Raw genomic sequence first — 25,748 nt, forward strand, 5'->3', positions numbered from 1 at the left:
AACCCTTGGAACCAGCTGAGTACCCGGTCTGAGATTCCAATGTGGGCCAGGCATTCCAGGAGAATAGTGTGGTCAACTAGGTCAAACGCACTGCTTAGATCAAATTGTAAGATCAGGGCGCTGGAGCCCCGACTGAAGAGTATGTGCAGGTGGTCTAGTAAGGAGGCGATGATGGTCTCTGTGCTGTGGTCCATGCGGAAGCCCGATTGATTGTCGCTTAGGATATTGAATTTTTCCAGGTATGCGGAGAGTTCTGCTTTTACTGCCCCTTCCGCGATTTTGGTGAATAGTGGTATGTTAGCTATTGGTCTGTAATTGGAAGGTGCGTTGGAAGAGTCCTTTATGCTTTTTATGATTGGGGTTATTAAGATATGTCCTTGTTCTGGAGGGAAGTTTCCTGCGGATAGTAGGGAGTTGACCCATAGTAGCATGTTTGCTTTGAAGTAGATCGGAGCCGTTTTCATCACATTTGGGGGGCAAGTATCTAGTTTGCAGAAGGATTTGGTGTATTTGTTATAATATTTGTTGAAGGTTTTCCAGTCGATTGTGGTAAATTGGTTCCAGTTTAGGTCGGATCTAGACCCTTGGTCTGGTTTAGCTATGTCGATGTCAGGGAGGATGGGAAAGAGCTCCAGTGGATTGGTCTTGGTGGGTAGTGCTGATCTTAGTTTTAGGATCTTGGAGTTGAAGAAATCCGCTAGGGTGTTGGCGGTTAGTGTTGAGTCTTCCTGGTTGTTAGTGAGTGTTTCAATGTTGTAAAGGTTATTGACGAGTTTGAAGAGGTTGCTGCTGTTGGATGTGATGTTTCCAATTAAGTGTGAGTAGAATTTTTTCCGTTTTTCCTTGGTAAGGTTTTTGTAGGTTTTTAGTTTGAGTCTCCAGGCAGTTCTGAGTTCCTGGGTTCCTGACTTTATCCATAGTCTTTCTGACTTTCTGAGGTCCCTCTTTAATAGTAACAGCTCTGTGTCGAACCATCCCTCTAGTTCCGCCAGGTACTCTTTAGAGCAGTGTTTTTCAACCTTTTTTGGGCAAAGGCACACTTGTTTCATGAAAAAAATCACGAGGCACACCACCATTAGAAAATGTTAAAAAATTTAACTCTGTGCCTATATTGACTATATATAAAGTAATTCTCTTGAATAGGAATCAAATAAACAAAAAGAAAGTATTTTATAATTACTTTATTATGAAATATTAAGTAAACAGAATAGTGAAAAATTATAAAATACTTTATTCAGTGCGAAACCTGGGCCTGTTTGGCTGAACACAAAGCTGATATTCTGGCTGGAATCGAAGAAAGACACACACGTAGCTCTTCGTCAACAGCTCTCAGTCTCTCTCTGTATTTGGTTTTTATAGCATACAAAATGCTCTTGACGCTCATAGGCTCCCTGCGCTAAAAACCACTATTGCGGTTTAGTAAAAGGTGACCATATTGTAAAATATAGACAGCAGATATAAATTCAGAACTGTGCATAGTAAGTGAAGGGAAGTTTTCATCTCTGGGAATTTACCCAGTTAACTATTAAGTTATTTGGGCAAATTCCTTTGAAAACTGTGGTAATACTGCCTCCACTTTGCTAAATTTAAAATAAAATCATTTTTCCTACCTTGTCTGGTGATTTCTGGTGCACTTTCTTCTTCTGACTGTGCATCCAATCTTTCTTCCCTTCTATCAGCCTGTATGCTTTCTCTTCTCCACACCTCATTCCCTCCCCCAACTTTTTCTTCCTCTCTCCCTGACCTTTCTTTCTTTTTTTCTGTTTCTCTTCTTTCCTTCTGTTTCCCTGACTGCCCCCTTTCTTTCTTTCTCCCTGCCGTTCCCCAAGCCACTCCCACTGCCATCGGGGAACAGGACCCACCAATGGATAACAGGCCCCAAAGCCGACGCCGACGCATGCTCTCCCTGACGTCAATTCTGCAATCGGAGAGGAAGTTCCGCCCAGCCAGGCAGCGATTGGCTGGCCCGAACTTCCTCTCCGACTGCAGAATTGACGTCGGGGAGAAGAAGACTTATCAGCTCGATAGATTAGATCACCAAGACAAAGTGAGTCCTAGGTGATCGACTCACTTTGCCTTGGCGAGCTACTGGCGCCCCTGCCTCGGGCCCCCTGTCAGCTCCGGGCCCCTGAATGCAGGACTGGTAGTACTGCCCTGATGGCGGCCCTGTGGCACACCAGGCAACATCTCGCGGCACACTAGTGTGCCGCGGAACAGCGGTTGAAAAACACTGCTTTAGAGTATCTTGAGTCGGACTGGAGGTCTAAGTCCAGAGCGTGGCCCATGTCCTGGACAAAGCGAGTGAAGGAGGGGCGAGATGTTCCCAGGGCCCCTTGTGGGGACGGTGAATGAGACCTCCGTCGGGCGGAGAAGGATAGGGAGGCTTCCCTCGAGTATCGAGGTTCATGCTCTGACCCGCGCTCCGAGACCGGGGAAACACTGTGGCAGTGTTCCGGGGTCGAGGACCTACGTCGTCTCGAGGGGCCCCTCGGAGACGATGCCGGGGTACGGGGTACCGATCAATGTCAAATCGGTGACCTCGACCCGGACTCCCTCGGCGAAAGCCTGGGACCTCGGCTCGGAGCCCCGGTCCGAGGGGGAGTTAGGAGGATGTGAGGGTTGGAGAGTGATAACTCGGTCACCTTCAGCGGTCCTGTACGGGGCATCGGTGAACGGCCTCGTAGTGTGGGAGAACCCCGGGCCTTCTTAGAGGTACGGCGGTTTGAGGTTTCGGTTGTCTTAGCGCGACGCTTTGCCCCACGGCGGTCCGTGGAGGGAGAGCATCTCGGGCGCCTCAGCGAGGAATCCAAGGAGGATGGAATGCGGCGAAGCTGGCGCACTTTGCCCCGAGGAGGCTCGACGCGAGGCTCAGGCTGGTCCGGCGCACACGAGGTCGAGGTCGGGGCCGGTTGTAGATGGGCCAGTGCAGCGGACAGCTCTGACGAGATCATCGCCCGGAGCAGGTCCTGGAAAACGGGCACGGACCGCATCGAGGGCATGTCCGATGCCTCGGTGCACTTCACCGGGGGCGACCTCGTGTCAGAGTATTCCCATGTGGTGGAGGCACGGCCCGAAGGCTTGGCAGGCTTCGCCGGGGCTGAAAGCATGGGGTTTCCACCATGCGTCGCCGGTGTCCCCGAGGCTGGCTTCTTCGCTGGTGCGGAACCTGAAGAAGGAAGAGGAGACTTACCCAGGGCCGAGGCTTTTTGCTGTCCTGAGGGCTTCGGGGTCGAGTCTCGAGGTGATGCCGAGACATTCGGGGCCGGGGCCGACCTCGACGCCGAGGTAGTGGGTTAGTTGGCGGTGAAAAGGTCCGCCATGCGGGCTTTTATTCAACGGAGGGCCCGGTTCTGAAAAGTAGCGCACTGGGGGCAGGAGTCGGTTGGATGGGCGGCCCCCAGGCAGAGGATGCACCGGCAATGCGGGTCTGTGATGGAAAGAAGCCGCTCGCACCGGGTGCACTTTTTTAAGCCGGTCTGAGGCCGGGACATAGAAAAAGAAACTGGCTGCGGCTCGAATAGCCATGCGGCCACGGCGGCCCGGAAGCCTCCGGGTCGCGAAACGAAGCCAGGAACAGGAAAGAAAAAGAAAAATTTTTAGCGCACAACAACTTAATAGAATGGCATAAACAAAAAGAAAATTGCGGTGCTAGAAGGCAGTTGGGGCAGAGCTTGGAAAAAAAACGACTTCTAGACTCAGCGGAAAAATTTGAACTGGAGACCACGAGGGGGAGATGCGCCCTCTAGTGGAGCAGGAAGGCACGCATGCGTGGAGCAGCAGAGCAAACTTTAAATCTTCAATCAAAGTTTGCTTGAAAAAGCTGTCCGCATTGGGGCTCCGTAGATGACGTCATCCACATGTGAGAATATCGTGCCTGCTTGTCCTGGGATAATAGCCATTGTTGTTATCACAGCCATCTCACTATCTTTCCTTACAATCATTAGTTCAGTTTTATTCACATTCAGTTTAAGGCCATGTTGAGTCATCCATTCACATACTTTCAGTGATACAGTAATTCAAGCGCATCTCAACCTCACTCTGTTGACCCTCAATCGGAAAAAAGAAAATGATTTCTTTTGGGCTTTCCCTGCTAAATTTTTCAGAACAGGTCCTGCACTAGTTTAATAGGACTCAAGGAAATTTACCTTCTTCCTTGTAATTACTAGATTGGTCCAGATAAGTAGAAACTACAAAGCAACATCCAACTGGGCAGAGAAAAGAGTAATAACCCCCTTAAGGACTGCTTTGCCAACGGCAGCATTATCCCTAGTCATTAATTATCTAAATCATTAATTTCTAATGTTTCACAAACGAATGGAACCAATGCCATTGTCACCGTCTTGACTGGTATCTCTCCACCACTACTGCACAAGCACGCAACATAGGCCTAGGCAGAATGGCTTCTTAGACTTCCCAGAATATATGCTACCTCAATGGCTACCTGATCCAACATGCAATTGAGGATATGGAAGCTGCCTGACTTTTCTGCTACTCCTGATCTGACAAACTGAAAAGAACTGAACTCATCCAGACAGCAACCAAGTCTCTATGATGACTAACTTATGCAGTTCTTGACAAACTAGAGGAAGCGTTCTCGAGAAAGGTTGGTATACAGAAGCCCACAAGGCCTTGGTCTTTATTGATAGGCTTCTGCGAAAGTGCAGAACCCAGCTGTGACTACGGGCCCATGCTCGCTAGGCTCAGCTTACAAGGTGACCAATCATCACAGATTCCTACATTATGGGGTCGTATTTGTCCACTCCTCGGGCAAGATACCTATATTCCATTAATTTGCGTTACAAACATCTTCCTCTCCCCCTTAATATCCCCTTAAAATATCTCTTCACATTGCAAGTCTAAATATTCGCTCTCTTCCTCTAAGGTACATTTAAATTCATTCTTATCCCATGAGAAACTGGACATTCTGACTCTTGCAGAAACCTAGTTAAACTCCTGGTGATGAGGACTTATTTTGCTAATCATTGTCCTCCTGAATACTCATATCAATATCGTCATCATAAAGGAAGGAAGGGGTGGTGGTCTTGCTGTGTTTACTCAAAGCTTTTGTTATTATCCACTGAAAAAAATCAATTCAATAGGCCAAATCAAATAGAAAAACTTTTTCCCTGATCGGGCAGCCACGGAAAGACACCAACAGCTTTCCTCGCTTTATTTTCCCCAACTATGAACTGATATTTAAGGGCCCACTGGGCTAGTAGTCCATTAATCTGTTTTTTTTAAATATCCATATATTGGCGACAGATGTGCGGAGCCTCATCATCAACTCCCCCCTGACAGTCTGTAATTGGTATGCCAGCTCCAGCAATGCCTTATCTTGTTCTTTCCATTTATGAGCTATAAATTCTATGATTTTCTCCTGCATGACAGCCTTGCTGGCCTACACGAACATAAACAGGCAGAAACATCTTAGGGGTTCATTATCTGCCATAAAGAAATCCCTCTACTGACCAAGATAGGTACAAAAATCCTCCTAAGTACAATGCTGAATTCATGTACCATCTACTGTGAGATTGTTTCTGGGGGATTAAGCAATTCCATCCAGACCAAATGATGGTCAGACACCACTCTAACCTCAATAGTTGCCTTCCGCACTCCAGCCAAAAGAGACGGGGGCCGCTAAAACATAATTCAAACGGCTATGTACTTTATGTACCAGAGAAAAACAAGTGAAATCTATTTCATCAGGGTGAAGGGTTCACTACACATCCACAAGGCCTAACTGATGAGCAACAAAATTCACCCCCTTGTTCTTCCCCCCCCCCTTTCAACCTGGGTTTAGGGGACTTACAATCAATAAAGGGATCAGCAGTAATATTGAAATCTCCACTCACGACCAGCTGGTACTCTGAAAAAGGGGTTAGAATTGCCACCAGTAAGGGAAAAAAGTATGAGAATAAATACTGGGAGTGCAAACAGAACAAGAGACATATTTTCTTCCCATAAGTTCCGCTGCCCACACTACATATTGTCCCTCCGAGTCCTGGATGGCTTTAAGCAACTCACAAGAATGTTTATGAAATAGGATGGCAACACTCCTCTGTCTCCATTATAAGATGCAAAAGCCAACTCCCCAACCCAATCCCTCTTCAGTTTACGGTTCATAGACAAAACTGCGGAAGACAAAGGCGCGCGCCGACAACTGAGCGCAAGACGGAGGTGCGCGCCAAAGAAAATGACAGTTTTTAGGGGCTCCGACGGGGGGTTTTGTTGGGGAGTCCCCCCACTTTACTTAATACAGATCGCGGTGGCGTTGTGGGTGGTTTGGGGGGTTGTAACCCCCCTCATTATAATGTAAACTTATCGCGGCGCGATCTGTATAAAGTAAAGTGAGGGGGTTCCCCCCCATGCCCCCCGGTCGGAGCCTCTGAAAAGTAATTTTCTTCGGGGGGCGCCTCCGCGCTGCGCTCAGTTGTCGGCGCGTGCCTTTGTCTTCCACGGTTTTGACCTGACACCTCAGTTTACTATGCTCATGAGGACTTAAATGGGTTTCCTGTAAAAGCAAGACATAAATTATTGTAAGAAGTTAAACATTGAACACTTTATAAAACTGCTTCTTTAAATGTGGATGGTTTACACTTCCCTGTGAAAGGTACTAATCACCCATTGTCAAAGATCCCAGTAATAGAGACCAAGAAGGATCCAACAGTATTAGCACTGGCAAATTGCTTTCCAGCCGAACCATAACAGCGCACCTTTACTGGACAATTATTGTGCATATCAAGTCCCGAGATACTTTGTATAGACTATTTTAATGCGCTATGTTAGGACTACTCCAAGAAAATCTACCACCACCTACAACGCATACAAAAAACAAAACAAACAAAAAACCCCACACATTTTGGACCATGGCACCCCCCACGATAAACAAACACTGCATATTCAAATCCCTAACCTTGGCCTATAAACCCTTCCATTAACATGAAGCAGTAGTGTAATCTTGTTCATATAATTTGTTCATTATGTCTGTTTGTAGAGCTTGTGGATATCTTTGTCAGAGTTTTCTCGTAAACCATTTCTGGTTTGAAGCAGTTAGCTGAAGAGGAAGGTCTTTACTGCCTTCCGGAAAGTTGTCAAGAAGCCCAAGGATGATTTACGTGGGCAGATTCCATAGCTTAGAGAGGAAGTGGCTGTAGGAGCATTTACGTGCAGTTTCTAGTTGAAGGGCTCCTCTTGGGGGAATAGCTGAGTTTGTTTTTCCATTTCGGAGTGGAGGGGGCAGTTGGGCATGTAGGGGTGTAACATGGCAGCTATTTAGTAGGGTGCTTTGTGGTAGATAAAGGGGATGGAACATCTCTCATATGAGAAAGACTAAAATGGTTAGGGCTCTTCAGCTTGGAAAGAGACAGCTGAGGGGAGATACGATGAAGTCTATATAATCCGAGTGGAGTAGAATGGGTACAAGTGGATCGATTTTTCTCTCTGTCAAAAATTACAAAGACCTAGAGGACACTCGAGGAAGTACATGGAAATACTTTTAAAACCAATAGAGGAAATTTTTTTTTCACTCGAGAATAGTTGCCAGAGGATGTGGTAAGAACGGATAGCGACGTAGTGGTTTTAAGAAAGGTTTGGACAAGTTTCCTGGAGGAAAAGTCCATAGTCTTTATTGAGAAAGACATGAAGGAATCCACTGCTTGCCCTGGATCGGTAGGCATGGAATATTGCTACTCCTTGGGTTTTGGCCAGGTACTAGGGACCTGGATTGGCCACCGTGAGAATGGGCTACTAGGCTTGATGGACCATTGGTTTTGATCCAGTAAGGCTATTTTTATGTTCTTATGAAGGTTTTTTATGGGCTAATACGAGACCCTGAAAGCACAGCGCTTGTTGATAAGTAACCAGTGCACTTCGTATAGTGCAGATGAGCAGGGTTGTGGAACCAAGGTTTCATAAGAAGTGGATTGCCACATCTGTACTTGCTGTAGGTGGTTCAGAGGTTTTTTGCAGTGAGGCCATTGAAGAGTGTATTGCAATAATCCATGAACAAGAGCATATAGGTGTAGAGGAGTTGGACAAAGTTCTGGTTCAGAGAGGTAAGGGCGGATCTTCTGTAATAGTGCAGTAATAGAAGAGATTGCGACGACTTGGAACATGTAGGCAGAGAGAGAGATTGGCAGCCAGTATCACACCAAGGCTGTGGACTTATCTTGGCTGTTAGAGTAGTTGATTCCTCGGATAGTGATGGGCGGGTGGAAACTTGAGTTCTGCTTTCAGACTCAAAGGAGCTCTGTTTTGGCAGTGTTGGGTTGAAGTTTGTTGCAAGTCATCTGTCTTTCAAGTCTGTGAGACAGTTACATTACATTACTTACATTACATTAGTGATTTTTATTTCCGCTTGTACCTTGCGGTTCAAAGCGGATTACATAAGAAGAGAACAGGACATTTCCAGGATGGTACATGACAATAGAGAATACAGTTTGAGGATAGAGACTTAATAACAGAATGATAGTAAAGACTTAATAACATCGGAAGATGTTTTGGACGGCAGTGGTTTGGTTTCTTGGGGGAGTGGGTGAGGGAGGTTAGGTAGATTGTATATGCTTTTTGAACAGCAGTGTTTTGATTTCTTTACGGAATGTCTTGAGGTCTGATGTTGTGGTTGAACAATCTGGTGATGGAAGGTTCGAGTTTTGCAGCATGTGGTTGCCAGGAGGCTATCATAAAGCTTTTTGCTGTGAGTACCCTTGAGTGGTGGGTATGTGAATGATGTCATTGTTCTTCTTGTTCTGGTTGGAAGGTTACGGTTTAGGCGGTCAATTAGGTAGGTGGGTGCAGTACCGTTAATTACTTTGAAGAGTAGACAGTATAGTTGAATTGAATTCTGGCTACAGTTGTGTAGCTTGGTGAGTTGGTGTGGCCCTATCCCTATTCAGAGGAAAGAGCAGTTGGATATCGGTCAGTGTATGAATGCATCTTGATGTTGTGTTTGCAGGGAAATGTCTATGACATGTTTAATGTATAAGTTGAAAAGGAGGAGGATAGTAAGGCTCCTTAATAGAGAAAGAGAGAGTGCGCTCAACCCTCGTCCAAAAGAAGAGAACGAGAGGAACTCGCTAAAGTTAGAAGGGAAAAGATTCCGTACAAACGTAAGGAAGTTCTTCTTCACCCAGAGAGTGGTAGAAATCTGGAACACTCTTCCAGAGGTTGTTATAGGGGAAAGATCCCTTAGGGAATTCAAGACAAGGTTGGATAAGTTCCTACTGGAACAGAACATATGCAAATAAGGCTAGACTCAAATAGGGCACTGGTCTTTGACCTAAGGGCCGCCGCATGAGCGGACTGCTGGGCACGATGGACCATTGGTCTTACCCAGCAGCGGCAAATCTTATGTTCTTTGGGGCCCCTCATTTTGTGGGTTTAGGCCTATAGATATCTGAACCAAACAGAATGGATTGTGCTCTCTGTGATGGTAAGGATGAGAACCATTGGAGTACTGACCCTGTGATTCCTTTTGACCAACCAGCGCCCTCTATGACAGACACGCTGCACAGAACACTAGAAACAGTAGCAATATGGATGAAAGAGCACAAACTGAAACTAAATCTTGACAAAACAAAATTCATCCTCCTCGAAAATAGCAAAACCCCAACCTTAACAAACTTGTAATAAACTCTATCACATACCCCCATTCAACCTACTCTAAAACTTCTGGGAATGCTGATAGACAGAGGCTGCACCATGCAGCCACCAAATCAAACAAAACAATACAAAAATCATTCGCAGTCATGAAGAACCTAAGACAAGTTTCAAAAATTCTTCAACAGAAAACAATTCCAGCTTGTGGTCCAATCCCTATCCTAGGTCTACTAGACTACTGCAACATCCTCTATATCCCTTGGCCCTTAACATGATAAAACAACTACAAATAGTACAACATACAGCTCTAAGACTTATCTACTCACTGAGGAAATATGACCACATCACAGCCAGCATACCTCGACTCAATTGATTCCCATACAAGCAAGAATACTCTTCAAATTATACTGCTACTATTTAAACCATAAACGGAGAGAGCCCAGCCTACTGGAACAACTGACTAATTCAAACCACCACCAACCAGACATAGGAGGAGTACCCACGCACCATTCATGCACCCTCCAAATCAAAAACGTCATACGAAAATAAAAAATGTACAATGACCTCCTAGTCAACCCAAGCAGCAAAACTAGATCAACCAACTCTCCAATTTACTGATCTCGACCGCAGACTACAAAACCTCAAAAATGAAATAAAAACTTTGCTATTCAAAAACTACATAAAGACAAACTAACACAGCGAAGATCCATCTACAAGCCCCATTTGCAATCCACTTCACCCTTCGCACCTGCAAAAATGTCCAGACAACTTCTAATGTACTCACTATATGTCCTGAGAACTCATATGTAATCCGCCTTGAACCGCAAAGTAATGGCGAAAATAGAAATCACCAATGTAATGTAATGTAAGTCTGGTGAGTAGGATCTGGTGGTCAACAGTATCAAAGACTGCGTTGAGGTTGAGCTGGATCATTAGGTTTGTTCAGTATGGACCAGCATTTATCTATGACAGTGGTCTCAAACTTAAAATTTTGCAGGGCCACATTTTGATTTGTAGGTATGAGAGGGCCACAGAAAAAATGAGTTAATGTCTTATTAAGGTAATGACAACTTTGCACGAGGGTAAAACTCATTATAGTTTTATAATCTTTCTTTAATTGCTTCTGCTAATTTCAACCTTTACACAGCTAAAGCAGTGCAACATGCAGAAAGTGAAGTTTAGATAAGTTTTTTCACTTTCTGCATGTTGCACTTCTTTCAGCTGTGTATACTCAAATTATCAGAAGTAATTAAGGAAAGATTTATAAACTATAAAGAGTTTTACCTCATGCAAAATTGTGATTTAGATTCTAATCTAAAGTATCAACTGCAAGAGAAGATTTTCGTGTAGTCCTCTAGGCTTTTTTGTAGAGGGAGAATCAATATCCGCTTGTGCACTGGAAAACTTTTGCCTTAAGTGTTTGGTGGTCCTCTCCATTCCACCTCACAATCGCGTACAGAGATAGGAAAGCACATGCGTGAGGTTACACCAGTGAGGCAGGCAGGCAACGTTCCAGAACCAATAACAACATACCAAGAGCCCTCAAAATAGTACCTGTGTGGGCTGCAAGTTTGAGACCACTGATCTATGATGTCCAAAAGGATAATTTCTGTGCTATGGTACATCTAAAACTGATTGGAACTGGATAGGGCTCCTTGTGATCCAGGAAGGGTTTATAGCTGTCAGCACTAGTAGTTTTGAGACAAAAGTGTAAATTGGAGATCAGTCTGTAGCTTACTTGGGTCATTGGATCAAGGGTGGGCTTCCTCAGGATAGGTTTGAAGAGGGAGGATTTCCAGCTGAGTGGTACATTCCCAGTTACTAGGGAGGTGTTAATGAGAGGAAAGATTGACTCAATGAAAACATCTTAAACTTATTGTAGGAGATTGGATAGGCATGGGTCTAGGAGTGAATTGGTCGGGTGTAGTTTCATGCTCTCCATGAGATATCCGAGGGTGATTGGTTGGAATTGGGGAAGAGATCCGCTTGGTAAATCCATGGGTGAGCATGGGGGGGGGGTAGGCTGGGGGGGTCCCATGGGTGGCAGAGGTGAGGGTGTTGTGGATGTTGTTGATTTTGACTTGGAAGTAGTCAGAAAGTGTCTCACTGCTGAGGTCACCTGGGATGTTGTGCTTGTTCCCATGGGATGCAGAGAAGAGGCAATTGTGTCAGTGTGAATAAGTATCTGGAGCGATTGTTTGAAGGAGCTGTGCATAGCAGGCTCTTTTTTGCCTCCAGGAGAGAGGATTTATAGTTTGTTGAGAGATTCTTCCAATAGGCTTTATTCTCCTTACTTTGGCATTTAATCCATCTCCGTTCAGCTTTCCTGAGGTTTCTTCTTTGGGTTCTGAGTTCATCAGTGAACCAGGGGGAGAAGAGATTGTGGGTGGATGGCTTTGTCTTTCTAGGTTGGGCCAGGCTCTTAGAGTGATTTTATTCCTGTATGCCAGGTAGAGGCTGTTGAGTTGAGAGAGTGGATGTCTTGTTCGCATTCTTTGGAAGTTTGTGGATGCCAGCAGAGAGATCACGGAGGTTGACAGAGTCCGGATTGAGCGCTTTCAATGGAAGTCTTTGGAGGCTAGGTGCGGGTCTGAGCCAGGGAGCTGGAAAGTAATGAGGTGGTGGTCTGACCATGGGACAAGTGTGATAGTGTGAGCAATGCTTCGGGGATCAGTAGTCAGGTCTTTGTGAATAATGTCAAGTCTAGGGAGTTGCCTGCTGAGTGTGTGGAAAATGAAAGAATCTGATGGAATCTTAGGTTGTCTAAGGTTGTAAGGAAGTCAGTTGTTGTGCCAGAGGTGCTGGGATAATCAGGGAGGTTGAAGTCTCCTAGGATGGTTATTTGCATGTAGTAGACATACATTACATTACGGATTTCTATTCCGCTTGTACTAGAGAATGACACGGTGACGGTTTACCCGCGGCCACCGCATTTAAGCCGCGGGTCACCGCCGAAAACGGGGAAGAAAACTAGCAGTCGCTGCGGTGACGGGGACAAGGCCATTCACCGACCGCGGAAACGGTGAACAGGTTTGTCCCCGCAGGCCAATGTACCCCCTTCTAGGAACCGCTATTTACCGCCCGACGCCCGATTCACCCCCCCAGCAGGACCGCTCGCACCCCCACCCCGAACGACCGCTCGCACGCGCTCCCACCCGCACCCGCGATCGGAGCAAGAGGGAGCCCAAGCCCTCTTGCCCGGCCGACTCCCCGACGTCCGATACATCCCCCCCCCGGCAGGACCACTCGCACCCCCACCCCGAAGGACCGCCGACTTCCCGACAATATCGGGCCAGAAGGGAGCCCAAACCCTCCTGGCCACGGCGACCCCCTAACCCCACCCCGCACTACATTACGGGCAGGAGGGATCCCAGGCCCTCCTGCCCTCGACGCAAACCCCCCTCCCCCCCAACGACCGCCCCCCCCAAGAACCTCCGACCGCCCCCCCAGCCGACCCGCGACCCCCCTGGCGACCCCCACGACCCCCCCACCCCCCTTCCCCGTAACCTTTGGTAGTTGGCCGGACAGACGGGAGCCAAACCCGCCTGTCCGGCAGGCAGCCAACGAAGGAATGAGGCCGGATTGGCCCATCCATTCCTAAAGCTCCGCATACTGGTGGGGCCTAATGGCGCGTGGGCCAATCAGAATAGGCCCTGGAGCCTTAGGTCCCACCTGGGGGCGCGGCCTGAGGCACATGGCCCAACCCGACATGTTGCCTCAGGCCGCGCCCCCCAGGTGGGACCTAAGGTCCAGGGCCTATTCTGATTGGCCACGCGCCTTAGGCCCCACCAGTAGGCGGAGCTTTAGGATGGATGGGCCAATCCGGCCTTCATTCCTTCGTTGGCTGCCTGCCGGACAGGCGGTTTTTGGCTCCCGTCTGTCCGGCCAACTACCAAAGGTACGGGGAAGGGGGTGGGGGGGTCGTGGGGTCGCCAGGGGGGTCGCGGGTCGGCTGGGGGGGGCGGTCGTTGGGGGAGGGGGGTTTGCGTCGAGGGCAGAGGGCTGCAGTGCAGAAACATAAGCCTTTCATTAAGACAATCCTGGTTCGCTTTTCCAAGTTAAAACAATTAGAAAAATATTTCTGGGAGTGCTGTAATAAATTAAAATTAATAGTGCTCAGAACCCCAAGGTAACTTCAGGCATCATTTTGAAGCTGGGGGGGGCGGGTCGTTGGGGGGGAGGGGGGTTTGCGTCGAGGGCAGGAGGGCCTGGGATCCCTCCTGCCCGTAATGTAGTGCGGGTGGGGTTAGGGGGTCGCCGTGGCCAGGAGGATTTGGGCTCCCTCCTGGACCGATATTGTTGGGGAGTCGGCGGTCCTTCGGGGGGAGGGATGTATCGGACGTCGGGGGGGGGGGCATCAGGCTTTCAGGATGGGGGACAGACCTTCAAGGGGGGACAGTGCAGGGAAGTCAGGGAATTTATATTAATTAATTTTTTCTCTGCGTGTTTTGTTTTTGTATAGTTATTAACTAATATTTAACTAAGTTTTAAAGTTTTAAAGAATGTTTCCTTTATACGTAAATAAAGAAAAGTGAATGGGATTGCAGTGGCGGTGACGGGGCGGTGAATGGGGTGGCAGTGGCGGTTGACGGGGCGGTGAAGAGGATGGTGAGACGGGGACGGGGCGGTGACGGGATGGTGAGACGGGGACGGGGCGGTGACGGGGATGGTGAGACGGGGACGGGGGCGGTGACGGGACCAATTTTTTCACCGTGTCATTCTCTAGCTTGTACCTTGCGGTTCTAAGCGGATTACATTGGAAGATAACTGGGCATTTCCAGGAAGTTACATTACATTGGGAGATAGCTGGGCATTTCCAGGAAGTTACATTACATTGGGAGATAGCTGGACATTTCAGGAAGTTACATTACATTGGGAGATAGCTGGACATTTCCAGGGAAGTTACATTACATTGGGAGATAGCTGGACATTTCCAGGAAGTTACATTACATTGGAAGATAGCTGGACATTTCCAGGAAGATACATTGGAAGAAAGTTGGAACATTTCCAGGAAATTACATTACATTAGAAGGTAGTTGGTTTCAAGTTACATAGTGAGGTTTCAGGTTATTTTTGTGACATAGAGAAAAGATTCCAGCATGATGGGGATTTCATGTTAGGTTAGGTTTAACCGAATATGTTTTTTGAAAGTAGTGTTTTTATTTCTTTTCGGAATGCTTTATAGTCTGTTGTTGTAGTCAATAGGTTGGATATGGAGGGGTCAAGTTTCGCTGCTTTAGTAGCTAGGAGGCTGTCGTATAGTTTTTTGCGTTGGGTACCTTTCAGTGCTGGGTAGGAGAATGGTGTCTGGGTTCTCCTAATTCTGGGTGAAAGGTTTTCGATTTAGGAGATTGTTTAGGTGATGTTGATGGAGGTCCTCTAATGTGCTTAGGGGGGTAAGCAAGGAGCCCCTGTATATTAAGGCAAAGGTGGGTTCAACTATTGCTACTTAAGGTGATAAGGGCATTTGAGGGCTGTGAGGGAGACGGTTGTCTATCAGCTTGAGTGAGATGTCTGTTTTGATGATTGCTGCTTCCCCGCCACCCTTCCATCCTTTGCGGGAGCATGCTAATGCCTGGTAGCTCTCCTAGGGTAATATCCTTGTCTTGCAGCCAGATTTCTGTAATGAGGATATCCCAGCCATTGTCAGTGAGGAGATCATAGATGATGGCACCTTTGTTGTTTGTTTCTGGCATTGATGAGGGCTATTGAGAGGGAGTTGGTGTGGTTGAGGATAGGATGGGGATAAGGTTATTGGGATTATTTGTGTGGGGGTTCCTGTGGTGGGAGCTCAAGTCACTGTAACTGACATTCAGCTAACCCATTCAATTGATCTTGATAATCCAGATGACATTTTTACTATTAATCAAAAGCTGGAGAAAATAAGTAAATGGCTCAATTCTAAAATGCTATCACTCAATGTTAATAAACTAAATCCATGGTTTTTCCCAATTAAGAATGACTCCACTTTACTCTCTCCTATAAATTTAAATCCATTCCAATCCAATCCGTTAAAACCATTAAACTTCTGGGATCACCCTAGATGAGAAACTAAATTTCCATGAACATATTAGCTCTGTCATCCTGAAAGCACAGTTACTTACTGTAACAGTTGTTATCCATGGACAGCAGGCAGCTATTCTCACATATGGGTGACATCACCAGACGGAGCCCGATGCGGACAGCCTCACAAGCAGAATTTCTTGTAGAAACTAGACGTTTTGAGTCAGCCGCACCGTGCATGCAGGAGTGCCTTCCCACCCAGCGCAGGGCAAGTCTCCTCAGTTCAGATAGCTAGCAGAGAAGCCAACCAGGGGAGGTGTGTGGGTTGTGACAATAGTTGCCTGCTGTCCCTGGATAACAACTGTTATGGTAAGTAACTGTGCTTATCCCAGGACAAGCAGGCAGCCTATTCTCACATATGGGTGGACCTCCAAGCTAACCAGAATGGGATGGTGGGAGTGTTGGGCAATTAGTGAGAAAAAATTTTGTAATACCCTCTAGCCAAAATGGCCATCCCATCTGGAGAAAACCAGCCAGACAATAGTGAAAGGGTGAAAGTATGAACCGAGGACCAGGGAGCAGCTTTGCAAATTTCCTCTATAGGTGTAGATCTAAGGAAAGCCACTGAAGCTGCCATTGCTGCTGACTTTATGGGCTGTGACTCACTTGTGAGTTGTAATCCAGCTGGGCATTGCAGAAAACAGATACAATAGCCAACCAGTTAGAGATGGACGCTTAGAGATTGGATGTCCCAACTTCTTTGATCGAAGGAGACAAAAAAAGTTGAGGGAGCAGATCTGTGTGGGTTTGGTACTTTCCAAGTAGAAGGCCAAAGCAGTGCTTGCAGTCCCAGAGTATGAAGAGCTAATTCTCAGGATGAAATGAGGTCCTTGGAAAAAACACTGGAAGTACAATTGATTAGTTGAGAGAAATTCCGATACTACGTTAGGTAGAAATTTTGGATGAGTACGAAGGACCACCTTGTCATGATGGAACACAGTGAAAGATGGATCAGCAACTAAAGCTTGCAGCTCACTGACTCTTCTAGCAGAAGTGAGGGATGATGAGAGAAACACCACTTTCCAAGTGAGATACTCAAATGTTGGAGTCTTGGAGGCAGGAGGGACCCTCAGTAAGAAGGTTGGAACCGAGGACACTTTCGAAGTCGAGGGTGTGGTTCTAAGAGTCCATCCAAAAAAGCTTCTCCACTAAAATCTGACGACATTTAAGGGCTTGAGGTTGAAGAGTAGCACAGCGCTCGCACGACTTCGGTTGATGGTCCGGCCCAAGGCACTTGAGGCACCAACGGTGTAGGTCCGTGATGGAAATCGTACCTGGCACTGGCTACACTTCTTGAAGTTCGTTGCTGGCCGGGACATAGGGAGGAAAAATAGCTGCAGCGAAGTCGAAACCTGCGGGCTGCGGCCGAGCGGCCTGCCCTGACAGTCGAATGGAAGAAATTAAAATAAGATTTTTTTTTTATAACTAGAAATAAAGAAAAGAACACAGCGATTCGCGAAGAAAATACAAACCGCGGTGAGAGAAGGCATGAAGAAACAAAGTTAAATGCAGAGAGTCAAAGACGGACTTCTCGGATCCGCGGGAAAACTGAGGAGACTCGCCCTGCGCTGGGCGGGAAGGCACTCGCGGCATGCGCAGTGCGGTTGACTCGAAACTTCTAAGTTTCCTATAAGCAAGTCTGCTTGCGAGGCTGTCTGCATCCGGGTTCCGTCGGTGATGTCACCCATATGTAAGAATAGGCTGCCTGCTTGTCCTGGGATAAATGCTTTTACCTCCGCATGATTCACTCTCTTGCCAAATTACTTGACCACTCTTCCCTAAATATACTCATTCACTCTTTAGTTATCTCTTGTCTGGACTATGGCAATGCCCTATATAAAGGAATTACTAAGAAAGAAATTAGACGCCTACAAATAGTCCAAAATACTGCTGTCAAAATCATTTTCAATGCGGACTTCCGGTGATGTCACCTGACTACATGATGGATTAGAGCGTGAGCATCTGACCTGACTGATCATTACAACCTCCATATTTAACGCTATTCTCACTTCCCCGGACAATCGAGGTTGGCTTCTGGCAAAGGAAGAGTAGTGGACCAGAGTTATGCACCAAAAAAGAAATACGTGAGCTCTAAGCAGCTGCCGGGGAGGAACTGTAGTAAATGTTTTGCACTGCATGGGAGCGGCATCCAAGATGGCAGAGCGGGAGTTGGGCGAGAGCGAGTCAGACCCGGACTCTGGCCAAGATGAGCCGCAGGGCTTTTTCCCCATCTAAATGCTCAGCTGCTATTACCAAAGCAGACTTACAACAGTGGGCTCCTGAAATTAATTGGAAGTGGCAGGAGTTAAGGAGAAAATTAAGGAGACGGTTCTTGAGATTCGCCACGATTTAACTAAGCTGGTGCAGTGGGTAGAAGGGACTGAGCAGCACATAACTGAACAGGAGGAGCAGGTGCAAGCGCTACAAACCCTGGCTACAGATATGTAGCGAGAGTTATTGACTATGTCACTAGAGTGGAGGACCTGGAGAACAGGTCACGCCGGAACAATATCAGGCTGGGGGGGGGGGGGTCCCTGACACGGAGGAGTACGGGAAGTGGTGGTGCGCAGCATATATGCTAAAGTCATCGGAGGAGCGGACAACGGGGTCAAGACAACTTGGTGTTACCCAAGATTGATCGGGCGAACCGGGCGTTTGGCCTGCAGCGAGGAGAGCTACCCAGGGATATTGTGGCATGCCTGCATAATTTTTGAGAGCGGGAGTTTTGACACATAGCTCCTGATTGGTAAAGGCCAGACTTTAGTACAGGAAGAGGCAGTTGAAGAATACCGCGAGTGATTTCCTTCACTTCGCCGGCGCTCCGGCTGCCCTCTGCTGCCTCCCTTTGTGGTCGGAAAATGTCACGAAATGACTGGAACCGCGAATTCGCAGGGGAGTACTGTACAGAGTGCATCAACCCTTATACAGGGGATGACACTGGAATAGTTCAGTATATCTAATTCTAACGGCTGATTAAGGGGACTCAACCTGCTTGTCTGGGACTGATCTAGCAAGAATGAAAAGGAAACCCTAGCTCATAGATCACCAAGAACCTTTACACAAACAGGCACCACAGGTAGACTAAGTACAAATCAGACTGACCTCCAACAGGCAGGTACTAATAGGAGCTGACAAGATTGGCTGATAACACAATCTCTTACCATCAGGAAAAGATAGGACAGGGTGGATGCAGGAATCTAACTGTGACATGCGTTCCAGCAGGGGGGCATCATACTGGATATCCTGCAGTAGCAAGTTCAAACTCCCACAGAGTGCGCAAGCAGGGTTAAGATCACAGCTCCCCCGTGCTGTACTGCTCCGATGTACCTAGAATAGACAGGAAAATAAAAGGAGTAAACTCCTAGACACTGGTGCTTCATATTATCAAGTTCTTTCCATAGACATACCCTCTGTGGCAGCAAGATTTGCAGAAGATAACGCTTGCCGACTAGCTCACCCAGCTGTGAGAGCAATAGGATGCAAGATAAGAGATCTGATAAGACTGAACAGGAACAAATAGGAAAATAGCTAAATGCATGGAGGGCATAATAGTACATAGGGCTAGATTCTCTAATATCACTGGAGAATTCCATCAGGTTGCTGTAGTGCCGACAGATATTGCATGCAAATGAGTTTCACAGAGATCCACCATAACCCCAGCCATTCAGTCTCTGAAAAGTGACTGGCATATGCAGAGCCAACAGAGGAACCCCAATCAGCTGAGTGGCAAGGGAAGGCCCGAAGCAACCTCCTGCTGTTTCAACTGTTGGGGCAGGAAGACTTTCCTTTCTTAATGGCACAGATGTTGTGCATGTGTTGCACATGGACAATATCTGTCCCCATTTAAAGAGTCATGCCAGATTTCCCCTGCCAACAGCCACTAGAAATAAGTGATAGGCCACCTAGACCCCCCCCTCTCCCTCTCCCCCCCTCGGGAATATCAGCAGGAGAAATGCACACTCCCTCCTGCCTTGGCCACTCACACAACCCCCTCCCTTCCCAATACCTTATTCAGAAGATCAACAGGAGGGATATCCACCTTCTTCTGCCTGCAGGCAGGCATCTTCAAAATGGGGGGGGGGCCTTCCCCTTCCCGGTGCATCCTAGGATGCATTGTGAAGGGTCTAAAGCTCTAACTGGCCCAGGCACCCTTAGGAGGGGTCTTAGGCATCTGGGACAATCAGGGCCTTTGACTGCTTTCCGGTGCATCTTGGGTGGCTGCAGCAGGAGGGAGTGGGCATCCCTCCTGATGATTTTCACAGGGGAGGAGTCCAGGTATATTTTGGGGGGGGGGGGGGGGAGGGGGAGTCTAGGTAGGCTGCAAATTTTTGTTTTGTTTGTTTGGAAACTGTCAGCAGGGAAGGCGGCATAACCTTTTTTTTTTTTTTTAAATGAAGACACATTGTGCATGTGTAACATGCACATTATCTGTACCCATTAAAAAAGCAGAAAGCTGGCTTTTTTAATGCTACCAGCACCTTCAGACTTGTAGATTTTGAAGCGTTAAAAACCAATGTTTCATTTATCCATTATGGGGGCATTGATCGGAGTACTCATTTAAATACAGATGAGCTCATTGTAATGTATTTGTTGGAGGCTGCTAACAAACCACAGAAAAAAGACCACAATTTTTATTTTGTGTATCGATGCATACTTCATCGCTAAACCTGTTAATATTGGTTTAGCGAATATTGTTAAATGCAAGGTGAGTTTTGTGCATCTGGCCCACAGACCTTACATGGGAAGGGCGATGCATGCACAGCACAAGACTAGTAGGGGAAGTGGGGAGACATGCACTCAAGCTGATAACTGGCAAGAGAAGTGTTCATGCACACACTGGAGGGGAAGGGAAGGACACACAACCTTGAAAGGAGGAAGGTGGCTCCACACCTTTTTGGACAATGGGAAGATGACACCTGGTCGCACCAGCCGGTGTTTCTTGCAGCCCAGCACAGGACGAGTACGGGCAGATACATGGGTTCCATCTGGTGGGGATGGGAGCAGATTCAGCCGTTGCTTTTTCAGGGTCATACCCTCAGTGTCATCTCCTGGGGGGCGGTCAGTCAATCCTGGTGGAAGACTAGGAGAAAAGAGGGAGGGAACATCAGCACTAGAAAGACCGTCCTTCTAAATGCTGCTACCACCGACACTAAAGCATCACACCACCAATCGACCTATCCTGACCCTGTGCATCAACCCAACAGGGATGTCTACTTTTCCATTTCCCAACAGGAAGGAGAGCCAATGCCCTCTCAAACCAAAGTTTACTTTGTTAGCAGAATATTAAAGACTGGAGAGACTGCTTGAAAGTTACAGGAAACAAATAGGCAAGCAGTCTGCTAATCTCAAAAGGAATTTATTTAGATTTATATCCTGTCCTCCCAGAAAGCTCAGAACGGGTTACAAGATAACATACATAGCCTGAAGCCAACATGATTAAATTTGGTTCTGTATCGCAGTATAGTCCTTACGAATGGTTAATATACCTCACTGTGATCAGCAGATGGAGACTGAGAACAAAACTTGTATATTAGGATAGACTCCCCACTAGCAATCCAGACTATCTCAGTCTCCAGCAGCAGGTGGTAAGACTAATTTGGCTCCCCTCTTAGTACTGTTGGAATTTGTTTTGGACTCCTGGTTCCCCTTTTGTGACGGTTGGAGTTGGACGGGTCCTGTTTGTGGATCCGTCCGACCTTGGGGGTGTTAAACTTGGCGGGTCTTGTGCTGGGTTCCTCCCCCCAACTTCCTCCACCTCCCCAAATTTTTATAGAGGTGCCTCAGCTGGCAGCCTGGTCCCCGTGGTTGGTCAGGCTTCCAGCTTTGAGAGCTGTTGAGTCTGTTCAAAGAAAAAAAAAAATCCTGAGGCTGTGCCGGTCTAAAGGGCTCATTTCCCTTTAAAAACTGCTGTTTTGTCTCATCTAACTGGCACTGTTCTGCAGCTAGGGCAGTTATCAGCACAATGAGCACTTTTAAAAGGAAGAAGTGCTCATTGTGCTCCAGATGCGAGGTACTCGTGGCCGGCCTGTGCAAGCGATATGCAGGCCAGAGCGGTGGGGGAGCCTCGTCGGCAGCGGCTGACAGAGGCCAGGCACTCCACCACATGTACCTCGCAAGTCGGCTTCGGATCATGGGGAAGCCCGGGGCTTCCCCTGACGCCCACGCGGAGGGATCCCCCAGCCACCGACGGTAGGTTGCAAAGGATTCCATTACCACCAGAGCAGCTGGGGATTCCCTTTTTCGCGTCGGTCAGTTCCTCGGCCTCAGCATCAGAAAAGTCCCAGGCTTTTCAGACGTGGCAGGCCACAGAAGCACCGATTTTGGCGGTTCAGGTCCAATTTCGGCGGGAACCTCCTCCTTCATTTCTGTGCCCTCAGGTGACCTTCTCCTTGTTCTGGAAATACAGGGGTAAGGTATTGCTGGGTCCCCTGCTGTGGCAGGGAGTCCCTTGGGGCCGCCAGGGTTTTTTCCCCGAGTTTATGTTGGCACTCTGTAATGCTTATGTGCTGGCGGCTAGAGGTTCCATGTCCACACCAGGGGTCACGGGGGGGGGGGGGGGGGATGGCCCTTGAAGTCTTCCCCGGTTCGGCCCCAGACAGCGGCGGTTTTGTCCCCCTCTACTCCTCTCTCATCCAAGCAGCCGAGGGTCTCTTGGGATGAAGATTTTTGCCCAGAGGAGCAAGATGTTATTGATGAGGACCTGGACCTTTGGGAGATTTCCAGAATCCTTTTGGGGGGACGGATTCCACCAGTGAGGGGTTCGAGCATCACCCTGCATCTGTGGTGCGCATTTTTCAGCAGGACAAGCTTCATGAGCCAATTTTTCAGGTCTCCTCAGTTTTAAACTTTGAGGACACTGTGTCAGAACCCCCATGTACAGTGGACCCCTTGCTTAAGGGGATTCACTTTGCTTCCCACTCTTTTCCTATGCATCAGAATATTTGGGATATTATGCTCGCACAGTGGCAGCTACCGGAAGCACCTTTTCATTTTTCGTGCTCCATGGCCCACCTGTACCCCATTCCTGAAGGGGAAAGGGACACAATGAAGTCGCTGGTGGTGGGCACAGTGGTCTCAGCCATCTCTAAGCGGCATGCCGTTCCTGTTGAGGGTGGTGCAGCCTTGAAGGACCCTGAGGAGTGTAAGTTAGAGTCCCTCCTTAAACAGAGTTTTGATATGACAGCTCTAGTGGTCCAGACGGTGATGTGTGGCGGGCTGGTGGCTTGGGTTGTCTTTTCACTGGGCCGAGCATGTGCTTGAGAGTAAATCTGAGGATTGGGAATTGGTAAAGAACGAAGTTGCCAAAATTGAATTGGGTGCTTCTTATCTTTCAGATGCCATGTATGACCTCTTGCGAGATTCTGCCAAATCGTTGGCTTTTGGAGTGGGCAGCATGCTGATACCTTGTGGCTTTGCGCTTGGTCGATGGATACGGAAGTCCAAAGCTAAGTTGACAAATTTTCCCTTTAAGGGTCTTTCTTGTTTGGTGAGGACTATGGACAAGTTGGTTCAGACGTTGACTGATTCTAAAGTGTCTCGATTGCCTGAGGATAGGCTTAGGCCGCTGGCTCAGGGTGATGCTGCTCATGGGCGTGATTTCCACTGCTTCTGCCCTGGATGAGGGGCTGCCTCTTTTCAGTCTCCTGGGCTCTCTCGAGGCATGTTCTTCCAGTGCATGCTGTTCTTTCGTGGGGCCCAACAGGGTGTAGTAGTGGACCCGCTGGGTCCCCTGCTGCCCATCCTGCCCAATGACTCCTTACTGGCGCCCATCTTGGTTCTGGTGGGCGCCCAGCTGCGAGATTTTTATCCAAAGTGGGCAGACATCACGTCCGATCATTGGGTTCTGGAGGTGATTTGGGACAGCTATGCTCTGGAGTTCGCCTATTCCTTGCCGGATCATTTTCTCGCTTCTCAATCACAGGTGGCGTGGAAGCAGCAGGCCTTTTGTCAGACCCTTCAAAGATTGTTGGATCTCCATGAGGTGGTTCCCGTTCCCCCTCAGGAGTGGGACACAGGTTGGTACTTGATTTACTTTGTGGTGCCAAAGAAAGGACCTTTCAGCCCATCCTAGATTTGAAAGGGGTCAACAGGGCTCTTCACGTGCCATCCTTCTGCATGGAAACTCTGCGGTCTGTGATTTTAGTGGTTCAGCCGGGGGAGTTTCTGACCTCTCTCGATCAGACAGAGGCCTACTTGCACATACCTATTTGAGCCTCCCATCATCTCTTCCAGCATTTTGCAATCATGGGGCAACACTATCAGTTCTGTGCACTTCCCTTTGGTCTAGCCAAGTGGTAGGCAAACTCATTAGTCAAAAGAGCCAAAGATCAGCAGTACAACGATTAAGATTTCTTTTGAGAGTCATACCCCTCGCCCACTTGAATTACGACGGCTACGTCAACCCGACACCCCCGCTTGCCCGCACATAGTCGAAATCGATTTGTGGCAGAGCCTAGAGAATGACACAGGGAAAAAATTTGTCTCCATCCCGTCCCGTGAGCATGGTCCCCGACCCGTACACCATCTGATCCCAGCCACACAAGCCTCAAATAGTTTTATACTGAACTTATTATATTAAAGTAGAAAAAGAAACAATATTCTGTACAATTGTCAATTTATAAATCAGCGTCTTCTCCCCACTCTCTCTTCCCCATTTCCCTTCAGCGACCTCAGCCTATTCTCTCCACTTCCTTTCAGCGCACGCACATAAAAACAAGCAAGCAATTTTATATCATTTTCATTCTATTCATTCATAGAAATTAAAGTCTAAATAATGCCAGTCACATAACAAAACATGATTTTACAAAAATAATTCACTGCACAGTCAAGCCTGAAAGGATTACTAGATGTCTTTCAGCAGCTCTCCTCCCTCCCACCTTTGTGGCCGTCAAAATGATCTACCAACAATAAAATTTTTTAAAAACCTACAAAGCACACTGTACGCAGAGAAAATGTTAATTATCATTTATATTTCGCGGGTTTTCAAAGAGGTCAAGGCAGATGAATTTATGCAATGTCACCTCAGTAACAACTATAAAAAAAAGACAAATATACCCCCCCCCCTTTTTTTTTACTAAACCGCGATAGTGGTTTAGCAAAAGGGGGCCATAGTGCAAAATATAGACAGCAGATATAAATTCTCAAAACGGACACATTTTGATCACTAAATTGAAAATAAAATCATTTTTCCTACCTTTGTTGTCTGGTAATTTCATCAGTCTCTGGTTGCACTTTCTTCTTCTGACTGTGCATCCAATATTTCTTCCCTTCTTTCAACCTCCTGTATGCTAACTCTCCTCCAGACCTCATTACCTTCCCCAACTTTCTCTTTCTTTCATGCCCCTTTTCTGTCTGTCTCCCTATCTTTCTGTCTCCCTTCTTTCTTTCTGTCTCACTGCCCCCCTTTCTTTCTTTCTCCAATCCCTTCCCCAAACCACTGCCATTGGGGAACAGGCCGCCACCGCCTCTGGGGAATAGGCAGCCACCACCACCATTGGGGAACAGGCCACTGCCGAGTTCTGAGCTATCCCTGCTTCCCTTCCACGTAAAGAGGATGCTGAAGCACCGGGCCGACCACCCTTCCCCACCCGACATCAATTCTAACGTCAGAGGGGAAGTTCTGGGCCAGTCAGGCAGCAAATGACTGGCTCAGAACTTCCTCTCTGATGTCAGAATTGACGTCGGGGTGGTGAAGGTTGGTCGGCCTGGCACTTCAGTGTCCTCTTTAAAGGGAAGGAAGCAGGTTGGGCACCCCGTGTTCTAGATGAGCCGCGAGCCACACTCACGTGTCTAAAAGAGCCGCATGCGGCTTGCGAACCGCGGTTTGGCCGACCACTGGTCTAGCCACAGCTATGTGGACGTTCACGAGGGTGATGGTTGCTGTTGCGGTAGCATGCGAAGAGAGAGCATTTTGGTTCATCCCTATCTGGACAACTGGTTGATTCGAGCGAAGTCGTTCCAGGAGAGCACCCATGTCATGGCTCGGGTGGTGGAGTTTCTGCAGTCGCTGGGATGGGTCGTCAATCTTTCCCAAGAGATGGTTGTCTCCATCTGAGCGCCTGGAGTATCTAGGGTTCTGCTCGATACCT

At 47.7% G+C, this 25,748-nt stretch overlaps 1 protein-coding gene across 10 annotated transcripts in view; it reads right to left on the reverse strand.

The window, feature by feature from the left end:
• KANSL1 (KAT8 regulatory NSL complex subunit 1) overlaps positions 1-25,748 on the reverse strand; it is a 309,838-nt gene that overhangs the window by 134,655 nt on the left and 149,435 nt on the right. For 8 of the 10 annotated variants that reach the window (XM_033918391.1, XM_033918392.1, XM_033918393.1 and 5 more), the window contains 2 exons: positions 20,524-20,740; positions 18,822-18,987 (listed from right to left, as the gene is read on the reverse strand). In XM_033918391.1, coding sequence (XP_033774282.1) covers positions 18,822-18,987; positions 20,524-20,740 — 383 coding nt within the window. The remainder of the gene's footprint in view (positions 1-18,821; positions 18,988-20,523; positions 20,741-25,748) is intronic. The other 2 variants (XM_033918399.1, XM_033918397.1) reach the window with 1 other exon arrangement.

The sequence above is a fragment of the Geotrypetes seraphini genome, chromosome 13 (assembly GCF_902459505.1).
Source record: "Geotrypetes seraphini chromosome 13, aGeoSer1.1, whole genome shotgun sequence".
In the NCBI taxonomy this organism is placed as follows: domain Eukaryota; kingdom Metazoa; phylum Chordata; class Amphibia; order Gymnophiona; family Dermophiidae; genus Geotrypetes; species Geotrypetes seraphini.